The 12,809-nt window shown below is 41.4% G+C and overlaps 1 protein-coding gene across 1 annotated transcript in view; it reads right to left on the reverse strand.

Moving 5' to 3' along the window:
* EFHC2 (EF-hand domain containing 2) overlaps window positions 1–12,809 on the reverse strand; it is a 203,591-nt gene that overhangs the window by 42,560 nt on the left and 148,222 nt on the right. Inside the window, 1 exon segment of the mRNA XM_032619729.1 lies at window positions 8,311–8,316. Coding sequence (XP_032475620.1) covers window positions 8,311–8,316 — 6 coding nt within the window.

The following is a 12,809-nucleotide window of genomic DNA, read 5'->3' on the forward strand; positions in this document are numbered from 1 at the left end:
GACTGTCCTCTGTTCTTTTCATTCTTTTTTCTTTATTCTGCTCTGCAGTAGTTATTTCCACTATTTTATCTTCCAGGTCACTTATCCCTTCTTCTGCCTCAGTTATTCTGCTATTGATCCCATCTAGAGTATTTTTCATTTCATTTATTGTGTTGTTTATCATTGCTTGTTTCATCTTTAGTTCTTCTAGGTCCTTGTTAAATGTTTCTTGCATTTTGTCTATTCTTCTGCCAAGATTTTGGATCATCTTTACTATCATTATTCTGAATTCTTTTTCAGGTAGACTGCCTATTTCTTCTTCATGTGTGTGGTCTGGTGGGTTTTTATCTTGCTCCTTCATCTGCTGTGTGTTTTCCTGTCTTCTCCTTTTGCTTAACTTACTGTGTTTGGGGTCTCCTTTTCTCAGGCTGCAGGTTCATAGTTCCTGTTGTTTTTGGTGTCTGCCCCCAGTGGGTAAGTTTGATTCAGTGGGTTGTGTAGGCTTCCTGGTGGAGGGGACTGGTGCCTGAGTTCTGGTGGGTGAGGCTGGATCTTGTCTTTCTGGTGGGCAGGACTGTGTCTGTTGGTGTGTTTTGGGGTGTCTGTGAACTTATTATGATTTTAGGCAGCCTCTCTGCTAATGGGCAGGGTTGTGTCCCTGTCTTGCTAGTTGTTTGGCATAGGGTGTTCAGCACTGTAGCTTGCTGGACGTTGAGTGGAGCTGGGTCATAGCGTTGAGTTGGAGATCTCTGAGAGAGCTTTCGCTGTTTGATATTACATGGGGCCGGGAGGTCTTTGGTGGGCCAGTGTCCTGAACTCGGCTCTTACCCCCTCAGAGGCTCAGGCCTGATGCCTGGCTGGAGCACCAAGGCTCTGTCAGCCACCAGCTCAGAAGAAAAAGGAGGGAATAAAAAAAGAAAGAAAGAAAGATAGTAAGTAAAATAAAATAATTAAAATAAACAAGTAAAACATTAAAAATTATTAAAAATGAAAAATTATAAAAGTAATTAAAAAAAGAAAGAAAGAGAGAGCAATCAAACCAAAACACAAGTCCACCAATGATAAAAAGAGCTGAAAAGTATACTTAAAAAAAAACAGTGGGGGGTGGGGGTCATGGTGTGATGAATTGGGCGATCGGGATTGACATGTATACACTGATGTGCATAAAATGGATGACTAATAAGAACCTGCGGTATAAAAAATAAATTAAAAAAAATAATACATTATGGAAATAGATAAGTATAAGCAAAATAGCTTTAATCTTGGGATTATATTATAACCTGTCATCACACAGCATTTTGTTAAGGCACAAGACTTCTAAGAAGTGTTAGTAGAGATAAATAATACCAGAGACTCAACCTTGTTAAGCAGCATTTGTTTCTACATCAAATGACAGGACAGACTTATGTCATCTTCCTTGTCAAATGCTGTATTTATTTTTACAATGTTCCAACTTCGTTACTGAAAGATCCTGTACCCATTTTCTTCTTGGGGAATGAATAACCATAAAATAATAATTTGTTTAAGTGTTAGAAGTGTTATAAATAATAAAGTAATTTCAATGATCTGTAAAAAAACTCCAAAAAAAGCAAAAAAACCGATAGAACCCTAGGACAAATGGTAAAAGCAAAGGTATACAGACAAAATCACACAAAGAGGCATACACACATATACTCACAAAAGGAGAAAAAGAAAAAATATATATATATATATTAAAAAAAAGGAAGAGAGCAACCAAATCAGTAAACAAATCTACCAATGATAATAAGCTCTAAATACTAAACTAAGATAAACATAAAACCAGAAACAAATTAGATGCAGAAAGCAAACCCCAAGTCTACAGTTGATCCCAAAGTCCACTGCCTCAATTTGGGGATGATTCATTGTCTATTCAGGTATTCCACAGACTCAGGGTACATCAAGTTGATTGTGGAGATTTAATCTGCTGCTCCTGAGGCTGCTGGGAGAGATTTCCCTTTCTCTTCTTTGTTTGCACAGCTCCTGGGGTTCAGCTTTGGATTTGGCCCCGCCTCTGCTTGTAGATTGCCTGAGGGCATCTGCTTCCCACTCAGACAGGACAGGGTTAAAGGAGCAGCTGATTAGGGGGCTCTGGCTCACTCAGGCTGGGGGGAAGGAGGGGTATGGAGTGCGGGGCGGGCCTGCAGCGGCAGAGGCCGCCATGATGTTGCACCAGCCTGAGGCGCGCCGTGCATTCTCCCGGGGGAGTTGTCCCTGCATCCCGGGACCCTGGCAACGGCGGGCTGCACAGGCTCCCCAGGGGTGTGGATAGTGACCTGTGCTCGCACACAGGCTTCTTGGTGGCCGCAGCAGCAGCCTTAGCGTCTCACGCCCGTCTCTGGGGTCCGCGCTGTTAGCCGCAGCTCGTGCCCGTCTCTGGAGCTCATTTAGGCAGTGCTCTGAATCCCCTCTCGTTGCGCACCCTGAAACAATAGTTTCTTGCCTCTTAGGCAGGTCCAGACTTTTTCCCAGACTCCCTTCTGGCTAGCTGTGGCGACTAGCCCCCTTCAGGCTGTGTTCACGCCGCCAACCCCAGTCCTCTCCCTGGGATCAGACCAAAACCCAAGCCTCAGCTCCCAGCCCCACCTGCCCTGGCGGGTGAGCAGACAAGCCTCTCGGGCTGATGAGTACCGGTCAGCATCGATCCTGTGTGTGGGAATCTCTCTGCTTTGCCCTCCACACCCCTGTTGCTGCGCTCTCTACCATGGCTCCGATGCTTCCCCCCTCCACCACCCGCAGTCTCCGCCTGCGAAGGGGCTTCCTAGTGTGTGGAAACCTTTCCTCTTTCACAGCTTCCTCCCACTGGTGCAGGTCCCATCCCTATTCTTTTGTCTGTTTTTTCTTTTTTCTTTTGCCCTACCCAGGTACGTGGGGAGTTTCCTGCCTGTTGGGAAGTCTGAGGTCTTCTGCCAGTATTCAGTAGGTGTTCTGTAGGAGTTGTTCCACATGTAGATGTGTTTCTGATGTATTTGTAGGGAGGAAGGTGATCTCCACGTCTTACTCCTCCGCCATCTTGAAGCTATCTCGCTTTCCATGTCTTTATGTGAGGATTCCAAACAAGCTGCCCCACACTTAAAGCCGCCCTCAGTCGTGTAGGACACCAGGGGCCCCTGAGTGGCAGCCAGGGTGGCTGCTGCACCCACACGAGCCAGGTCCTGGCACCGGCGATCCCAGTCAGGCAGTGCAAGCCTCGCCCTACTAAACCCTTTGCCCTGTGTTTGCCACGTGTCCCTTCTTTAGGACCCACCTCACCCTGTCAAACTTTAATGGGCTTCACCAAGAATGAGGAATCTTTTCAAAAGTAGCACATTCCGTTTCTTTTTATTGTGGTGAAATACACAGAACACAAAATCTGCCATTAGTGGCATTTAGCGCATTCATAATGTCATGCAACCACACCTCTATTTGTTCCAAAATATTTCTATCACCCCAAAGAAGCAATCACTCCAGTTTCTTCCTTCCCCCAGCCCTCTCCCCACCTGGCCACCACTAATCTGCTTTCTATCTCTGCAGACTACCTATCTGGATATTTCATATAAATGGAGTTATGCAGTATGGTCTTTTGTGTCTGGCTTCTCTCGCTTAGCATAATGTATTCATGCTCGTACATGTTGCAACAGGTATCAGTACTTCCTTCCTTTTTATGGCTGAATAATAGTCCATTGTTCGAATGTACCACATTTTGCTTATCTATTCATGCATCAGTGGACATCTGGGATTGTTTCCCCCTTTTGGTTACTGTGAATAGTGCTGCTATGAACATTCATGTACAAGTTTTTGCTTGAACACCTGTTTTCAATTCTTTAGGTATATACCTAGGAGTAGAATCACTGGGTCATATAGTAATTTTATGTTTAACTTATTGAGGACCCACCAAAATGTTTTCTGCATACTCCATTTTTGCTAGCAGCAGTCACAAAAACAAAGGTCCAACTTCCATCACACATAGCCCTTTCTCACTTAAACCTTCAGAGTGAACCTCAAATACGATCTGAGAGCAAATGCTCACCTTGGTACTTCCTGCCCCATCATTTAAGGAAAATAAAAACGCACTTTAAAAAGTAGCCGTAATTTTAGTGATCTGGTATTCTGTGATTACTACTGTTCATCTTAAAGACTCAAATGGCAGTCACCTTTGCCTTTACTCAACATTGTACTATGCTTCTGGCACTAATATTTTATACAGATCATTACAGTAATATTTAATTAATCTTATAAGGGATGCTGCCATGATTTTCTCTCCATTTTTTTAATTAAAGCCATAAGACTAAAAGAAAAGCCAAACTGCTCTAAGGTATTGAGGTAACTATGCAGAATTCTGAAACTTGAAATGCTAAACAGTTTTACAAGACATAATTCCATTAAAGTCACCCAGTCAAGTAATGGTGCATCAAAACTTCATTTTTTTTTTTTTTTTTTCGGTACGCGGGCCTCTCACTGTTGTGGCCTCTCCCGTTGTGGAGCACAGGCTCCGGACGCGCAGGCTCTGCGGCCATGGCTCACGGGCCCAGCCGCTCCGCGGCATGTGGGATCTTCCCGGACCGGGGCACGAACCCGTGTCCCCCTGCATCGGCAGGTGGACTCTCTCTCAACCACTGCACCACCAGGGAAGCCCCAAAACTTCATTTTAAAGGTCTGAATCTCGGGGTATTTTCTTACATATCGAATTGTTAAAGTGTAAGCAATGTCTTTCAAACAAACTAAAAAAACTAGTTTCAATGTAAACAAGGGCTCAAGAGTCTAAGCCTTGGGCCCTAAGGCTTACAAGAAAATCTGGTTGAGCCTAAATTAAACCAAGCAGCAATTTTAATGACAGTTAGATAGCACCCTATCATCTCCTTCAATTGGATATTCAACAAATAAAATGTGTTTCACTTTGTCTAATCAGAAGCCAGGCACACCTGCTCACATCTTACATTCCCTCAGGTTTTCTGTTACTTGTGGGCCTAAGCTGCCCGCCCATACAGAGTAGAACACCCTGCCTTCCCATAACTTACGTCCTAGCCTGGCATAGTGCTGGACTAGTGTGTTACCAGACCGCAGAGAGTAGTAGGGACAGCTGGTAGAATATGTGTCAGAGGAAGGAGAAATGGAAAGATAGATCAAATGGAGCCAGTACAAATGTCTTACCAGATTTTGCTACCAGCCTAACTATAGCTCAAAACCATTTACAGAGCTCTTCAGTCTCACTGGAGAACAAAGCCGTTACACATGGCCATGTTGGCTGGGTACTGCCCACCTCCAGGGAGAACATTTATAGACTTATGGTATAAATTGTGTCCCCTGGAGTTGTGTGACATGGTGGCCTCGCCAGAGAGGCCAAGGGACTCCAGAGAAAAAAGAAAAAAAGAGGTCACCACAGACTATAAGAAAATCATCTACCCCAACCTGGGTCACAACCTGTTTGCAATTGGGAGGCAGTGTGGTTTAGTGGGGAAAATGGGAGCTTCCAAATTATACAGACCTGGATTAAAATTGCAGCCCCACAAATTCGCTAATAAATGGGAACTTTGGCAAATTTTTAACGTTTCTGAGGCTCTGTTCCTTATCTGTGAAATTGGACAAGACCACCTGCTTCACAGAATTTTATGTTACCGAAGGAGCCAGGATGATCCTGTGAAAACGTTAAGTCAGATCATATCATGCCTCTGTTCAAAAGCCTCTGAGGGCTTACCATCTCTCCTGAAGTTGCACCCAAAAGCCTCGTGATGGCCTACCAGGCCCGACATGATGCGGCCCCTCTTCTACTCTCTCTCTCAGACCTTGTCCCCTCTCTTTCTCTCTGCACCCACCATACTGCACTCCTTGCTCTTCCTCAAACAAGGCAGGCACATCTGTTTGGGTGTCATCTTCTCCATGAGGCCTTCTCTAACCATCCTTTTCAAAAGTGTGACCCCTCCCCCTATAAGCCTGGCATTCCCTAACCCCTTCTCTGCTCTCTTTTCCTCAGTGGCATTCATCGTACGCCAACCTAGTATATCATTTATTTTCTTATTCTGTATATCATCTTTATTCCCCTGCCAGAACGTAAGCTCCACAGAGGGCAGGGCTATTTGTCTGTTTTGTTCATTGCTGAATCCCCAACACATTCAATAGTCCCTGACACATAGTAAGCACTCTGTAATAAATAGTTTTCTGAATAAATGAAAAATGAGGGTTAAGTTTGCAAGGTATGAAAAGCATTTAGCTTTCTATAGTGCCTGGAACTGTATGAAAGCTCAATAAACAATAGCAATTTTTATTCTCATCATCCCAAAATGAGGACAGTTTCATGTTGTATTAAACTGGATGAGTTACCTCCTTTAAGCAAGTTTACCTTGGAAAAATGTGAAATGTCTTTGATGAGTGAAATCATGGAATTTATCACAGAATGTAAATGGAAGATGGTACGCTTGTTTTAAATAGTCAAATTCAGGATTTAAGTCTGAAGTGATCAAGTAATAAGCTCCAGGTGTGCCTTCCTTTATATGATGGATAGATTTGAGACACTGCATAAATGCTTAACTCTTAGAATTCAAATTAGACGCCCCCTTTCACTCTCTGTTACATATAAAGATACTCTATCTTCATTTTGGTCATTTTTAATTGGCAATGGCACCTAACACCTTAGCTTTAAATTCCTCTAATATCTGTCAAGTTGTTAACGACAAGCAAGCACACTGAACTCTGAAAATAAGTTCTTCAGAAACTAAAGAATCTTTTGACAGTATAATAATTACTGCCAAATTTCTCTGCTTTGTAAATTGATTTTCTGATGTATTTTCTCAAAGAGAAGTACATCTGCATTGAAAATCATTGGGCTTGTTTTCTTATTCCAAATAAACGTAAGCAGCTTCTAGTTTTCTATTACTGCTCTAATCTTCATTTCACATCAAATACTATGGCTTTTCCTGTTTTGACATGTAGTGGAATGTACATGGTAATTTTGATTTATTTAGTTTGAAATCCAGTATGTCTTGGTGCACTCAACTTTGGGGTTGTTTAAGTGCAGCCAAACAAAATGAGATATTCTCACGCAGTTACCAGTAATTGCTGTATATTATTAGCAATATTCTTCATAGGGGTACAATTTTAGAAACCCTTAAAAACGCTCATCTATAATTCTTCTACAATTTGGTACAATATGCATTTAAGCAAGCTAAGACAACAGTGAGGTTTCTTTTGTTTTTTGTTTTTTAAATCATGTCAAGGTTTTTGCAAGATTTTTGCATCCAGCAAGTGGACGCCGGGATGATGGTGCTTAACTTGCGATGCGGGCAGAGAAGAATGAATATGCATTTCATTTACAAGCAAAGTGATTCGTTTTCTACCACCTTCCTTTTCATTAACACCCATCCTGTGTTCAGGGATTATCTGTCTCCAAGCAAACCTCACTTGTTTGGCTTTTTGTTTTTAACTCTTTCTCATTGGTGGCCAGATGTGATGTTTTAGAGGCCATGCTAAGCCCTGTGACAACTGCGGGTTCTTACATGGAGGGTGACCTCATATAAGCCCACAGGTTATTTACTAGTCACATGATCGGCTGAACACAAGACCAGATCTGTGCCTTCCGGTACTTAAAATCAACTTCGTAATTTAAGACTTACTGATGTCAAAACATATCAAACAAAATATAATCAGATTCTTAATTGTTTCTGAGCACACACTTTAAAATATAAAATTTATTGGTTTTACTCCATTGTAAAAGGAACACATTTCTAAATATAGAGAATTTGGATAATATATAAAAGCAGGAAGAAAACCCATACACGCTCCCACCATCCAAATATAACCAAGTAATCATTCTGGTATACTTCCTCACACTCTCTTTTCTATGCATGGGTATCTACTTGCCTTTTTTTTCTTAATAGTTGTGAACATATTCTATAGTCTGCTTTTTTCCTTTAACTAATACATTTCTTATCATCACACATTCTTCTGAAACCAAAATGCTAATCCATTCTTCTATTATTGGATATTTTGTGCGCTTTTCTCAAATTTTTATATAAATAATGTCATAATGTACATATTTACGCATAAACATTTGCTTGTATTTAAAATTATTTCTGTTACTGTCCCAGAAGTACAATTAGGTGGGCAAAAGAAAAGGACATTTTAAAGGATCTTGATACATGGTGTTAAATTGCTTTTACCCTCCCACCAGCAACAAGAAAGAGGCCACAGAAATAGATACTATCATTTTTAAAAGTGTTTCCTAACTCATCAGGTAAGAATGATGTCTCATTTTAATCAACAGTGATTTGATTACTAATAAACTTGAACATCTCTTATTTGCTTGGAAATTATATTTCTTCTACAGTGTTCTGTCTGCACATGTCCCTTACCTATGTATTCATTCATTCAACAAACACTAAATGAGTACTTAGTTCATGTCAGGCCACATCAACTGATGGAAAATAAGAGAAGAATGGACTAGAGTTGACTCCCAGCCCTCCATGCCTGCACCCTACAGTTAATCACAGACCAAGAGGAAGGCCAAGTCAACAAAGTAGAAAAAGGGCTATAATAAAGATATGTCCAGCTCAGAAAAAGTACTCCTCATCCAGTCTGGCATGTATACACATCAAGGGGGAAATCTAGGAATGCTCCACAGTCGAGGTGTCAATAGAGCAGACGGACCCTGCAGATGAAGGACAATTTGCTAGTCAGAAAAGTAGGGTGGGGAGGGGAAGAAGGTTGGGAGGAATGGGAGAAAACCATATCCTCAAAGATACAAGGAGAGCGAGAGGATGGTATATTTCAGGAGCTGTACAAAGTACTAATAACAGGAGCTACGATTTATCACGTGCTTAGTGTACGCCAGATAGCGATCTAACTGCTTCACATGTATGAACTCATTTAACCTCACAACAACCCTTTAAGTAGGAGCTTGGACTATCCCCATTTTACAGATGAAGAACTAAGGCCCAGAGAGCTCCAGCAAATTGCCCAAGGGCACATGGCTAGTACGTGGTGGAGCCACGATTTGAACCCAGACGGTCAGGATTCTTAGGATGACTAGAACATAGGGAAATGAAGCAAGAGATAAGTTAGAGAGTTGGCAGGTGGGGCCCAATCATGAAAGGCACACATGGGGCATCTGGGTTTTCTTCCACAGGTGAAGGGAATCTCTTGAAGGATGTCAAGCAAGCGAGCACTACGAACAGACAGTTGGACGTCGGGGCACTCAGGAAGCAATGTGAGTGTAGGCATACCAGTAAGGGCTGCTGGGGCAGAGGAAACAGGGCAAGAGGGTGAGCTGAGAGGCATCAACTAGGGTTGGATGTGCTTGGCTGAGGATGGGTCCCAGTCTCTTTCTTGTTCACTGTCTGGGAAACAGGGCCATCATGGAAGCTAGCTTTGGACAGCAGAGGGGACGCCTTTTCTACTGAGGTGAGAAGGGAGGAATGCGAAGCTGTGGATGCAGGGGCATGGGGGAGGTTTGTATCTCGGGACCTCTATATTCTCTGTTAACCTGGAGATGAGGTTTTCTGCCATCCATGGTGGAGAATGGGCGAAGGCATAACTATGCCTTTACCCATCCTTAACTGCTTCTTCATCCCTTAACTGCCCACTGATCCATCAACTATCCAGTCTGTCATCTATGCCTTCGATTTCTTGGTCCCTATTGATCCTTTCTCTTCAGCTTGTAGACATGTTCATGTCTCTCCCAACTTAAAACAACAGCAAAACCTAGCCGCTGATCTTCTGGCCAGCGAAGTCATCCCAGTGGCAACCATCAGCCTGGCAGGACCAGTCTCCCACAGCAGCTTTGTGAAGCAAGGAGCCACAGCAGTGGTGTTGGGCAGTGGTCTGACCCTCCTTGGACAAAGCCACCCTCCTGGGGTTCCTGGACAACTAAGGGGGAAGGGGAAGGGAAGAGGCCTCCAGAGGAATATACTGATTATTCCTCAAGAGGAATTCCTGATAATATGGCCCATGGGAGCTCAAGGAATTAAATAGGAAAGTAAAAGAGAGATGATCATATGCCAACCTCAAGAAGACAGAATGTGTCATAATGGCTGCAGGGGCCATCAGGGAGTTCACATTTATGGTCAAGACTTCTCCTAGGACTTTTTTCCCCCTGTCTTCTGGTTCTGTTTTCAGTTTTTTATGTACTGTTGCCATTACCTTCTATTGCTACTTGTCTTTTGCCATAAAGACTACACTAGGTTTGCTCTTAGATTCTGCAATTTATTTTTCTAGAAAGGAACACTATGCCTTATGCTTGTCTTTGTTTCCTAATAATAGGTTTTAAAATAATAAAATGTCATCAAATTCAAAAAATATAAAAAGTTATATAATGATCTCCTCACCACCTCAAGCTCCAGTCCCACTCCCCAGAATTCTTTTTTCACTCAGCTTTATTAGCATATAAATGACAAAATTATATATATTTAAAGTGTACAATGTGATGATTTGATATACATATACATTGTGAAATGATTATTAGATTCTGCAATTCTATTTGGAATTGTATCTTGGTTAAGTTGAAATTTCCCTAAAATATTTTAAACTTATAACTACATGATTTTCAAAGGTAAGCGTGAAATATGATTTTACTCTCAAGATCAAATATGAATAATTCAGCCCTTAGTTTCCCAACGCTCTTTATTTGGCTATTTTATCTGTGGTACAAACCACGTCATCTTCCTTTTCAATTTTTCTAACAATATTCACTTCTTGAAATAATGTTTTATCCTTGAATTTAGCTGTATAACTGTGTGTGTGTGTGTGTGTGTGTGTGTGTGTGTGTGTGTGTGTGAGAAACCTGTTTTAGTGTTCAATGCTGGTCCAGTCTTTCAAGATAAGATGTCCTCCTTGAGTTCTTAATTTTGATTTTCTCTTCATGTTCTGGAGTAGTTTATGAAAGTAATGGGCTACTTTGAGTAATGTATCAAAGAAACTATATTATAGTCCATTTTCTTGAAGATTTAAAAACATTTCTATTGTCTCCATGTACGAAAAACAACTTGTCCCCAATTTGCTTACTCTCAAAGCACTGAAGATTTGATCCATTTTCTCCTTGCGTTACCTGAAGCCACATCTTTGTGGTTTTTAGGTCACTGGTTCTGCTGGTGGTGGTGGTGTTTTCAAGCTTTATTTTGTGTGTTTGTTTTGCTTTGATGCTCCTTATAAGATTCTTTCCTCATATATGACCTTTAAATTTTTACCAAGGTGTATCTGATGATCCCTTTTCACATATTTTGCTTGGAACAGAGTGAAATCTCTCATTTCCAGACGTTTTTTTTTTTTCACTTAGAAAAGGATTTTTCTTTAAAAATTATCATTGATTATTACCATAGTTCCACTTGTTCAGTTCCCTCTCTAGCTCCATTTCTGCTCCTTCTTTCTCAACATTTTAATCTCTTTCTTGTTTTGCTCTGTTTGAGAGTGTTTCTAAAAATAGTTCTCTGGTTTACTACTGAGTTTTCTGCAGTGTCCAGTCTCCTATTAGTGCCTCCTGTTTAATTTTTAATTCAGAAAATATGTGTTTTGCACATTTTAATACAACTCTTTCCCTATTTTGGTCTGTTTGCTTCTCAAAATGGTCTGCTTTTGCTGAGACCATCATACATCTGGTTGTGACCATTAACTAGATTCTAAAAACAAATAAACAAAAACCAATTTTTCATACGATAAATCACTTTCGGAATCTGCATGGAACCTCCTACACTGCACGGTTTAGTTTCTCTCTGTTTGTGCAACCTTACAAAGAGGTTTATAGAGCAGTCTGGGCATTGGTGTGGGGCTGCACTTAACCAAATTCCATAGGATCTGTCACAGATGGGGCGTATGTGTATCTGTGGGGGGCGCGTTAAGGAAAGGAGGGATCCAATCATGTCCATCCTCAATAAATGTGCCCAAGTCAACATGAAAGACAGAGGGAGAGACAAGCTTTTGATTTGGAGACCAAGAAGCCAAATTTGGGGTGGGGTGTTGGTAGGGAAAAAAAGATTAAGTAGCAGAGAAAAGGCTGGGAGCCTTGTCCCAGTACCCCAACCACTGATAGAGGGACTAGAAAAGAGCCTCTCCATGCTTGGTGTCCCCAGAATTGTGCAGTCCACAGTCTGTACAACCCTTACAGTGGCCCTTCCCTAGGACCACTTAATGACATAGAAGCCCCAAGACAGACTATTTGGCTTACGCTCAATTGACAGATCGTCATTAAGGCAACTGGGTCTCCCATGCCAGGAAATAAATCAGAAGAGGAAGAAATATAAGTCCATTGATGAATACAATGATTTACTTCCTTATCAGAATCTGAAGTAGGAAAATTTATTACATTTTACTGTCATGTCCTATTTTTTTATTTGTTTTGGTCTTCTATGAAGAATTCTGAGCTTGGGAGAGGGCAGCACTGAAAGGAGAATTAAATCACTTATCTGAATCAGAAGTCATAGACACAACCTAGGCAATCGACCGGACTACACTCTGACAGTGGCTGGAACTATTAAACTTCACAATGTCAGTGAGAAATCATTTTCTGTCCAGATAATATAATGAGAACTTGTTCCTGGCTCCTTGTTCTAAACACCCTGTGCTTAAATTATGTAATGAATCCTAGCGTGTAACCACAGAACATCAGACCTAAAAACAGCAGTTTTAAAAGTAATTCAGAAATCCATATGCTGATACCTCATCTGTAAAGCATAAATGGCTCTAAATCAAAAATAAAGTAAATATGCTCATCTATTAAGAGTTTGACATTTCTATAAAAAATAAAGGGAAAATGAGCAGGAATGAATTAAGATAAAACAAAATAGGGAAGCTGGTTGTCAGTCACAAACCTAACTTCCCTGCCATTTCAGAAGCCGTGTTCTCCACTCTGG

Source organism: Phocoena sinus, chromosome X (assembly GCF_008692025.1).
Source record: "Phocoena sinus isolate mPhoSin1 chromosome X, mPhoSin1.pri, whole genome shotgun sequence".
Classification (NCBI taxonomy): Eukaryota; Metazoa; Chordata; class Mammalia; order Artiodactyla; family Phocoenidae; genus Phocoena; species Phocoena sinus.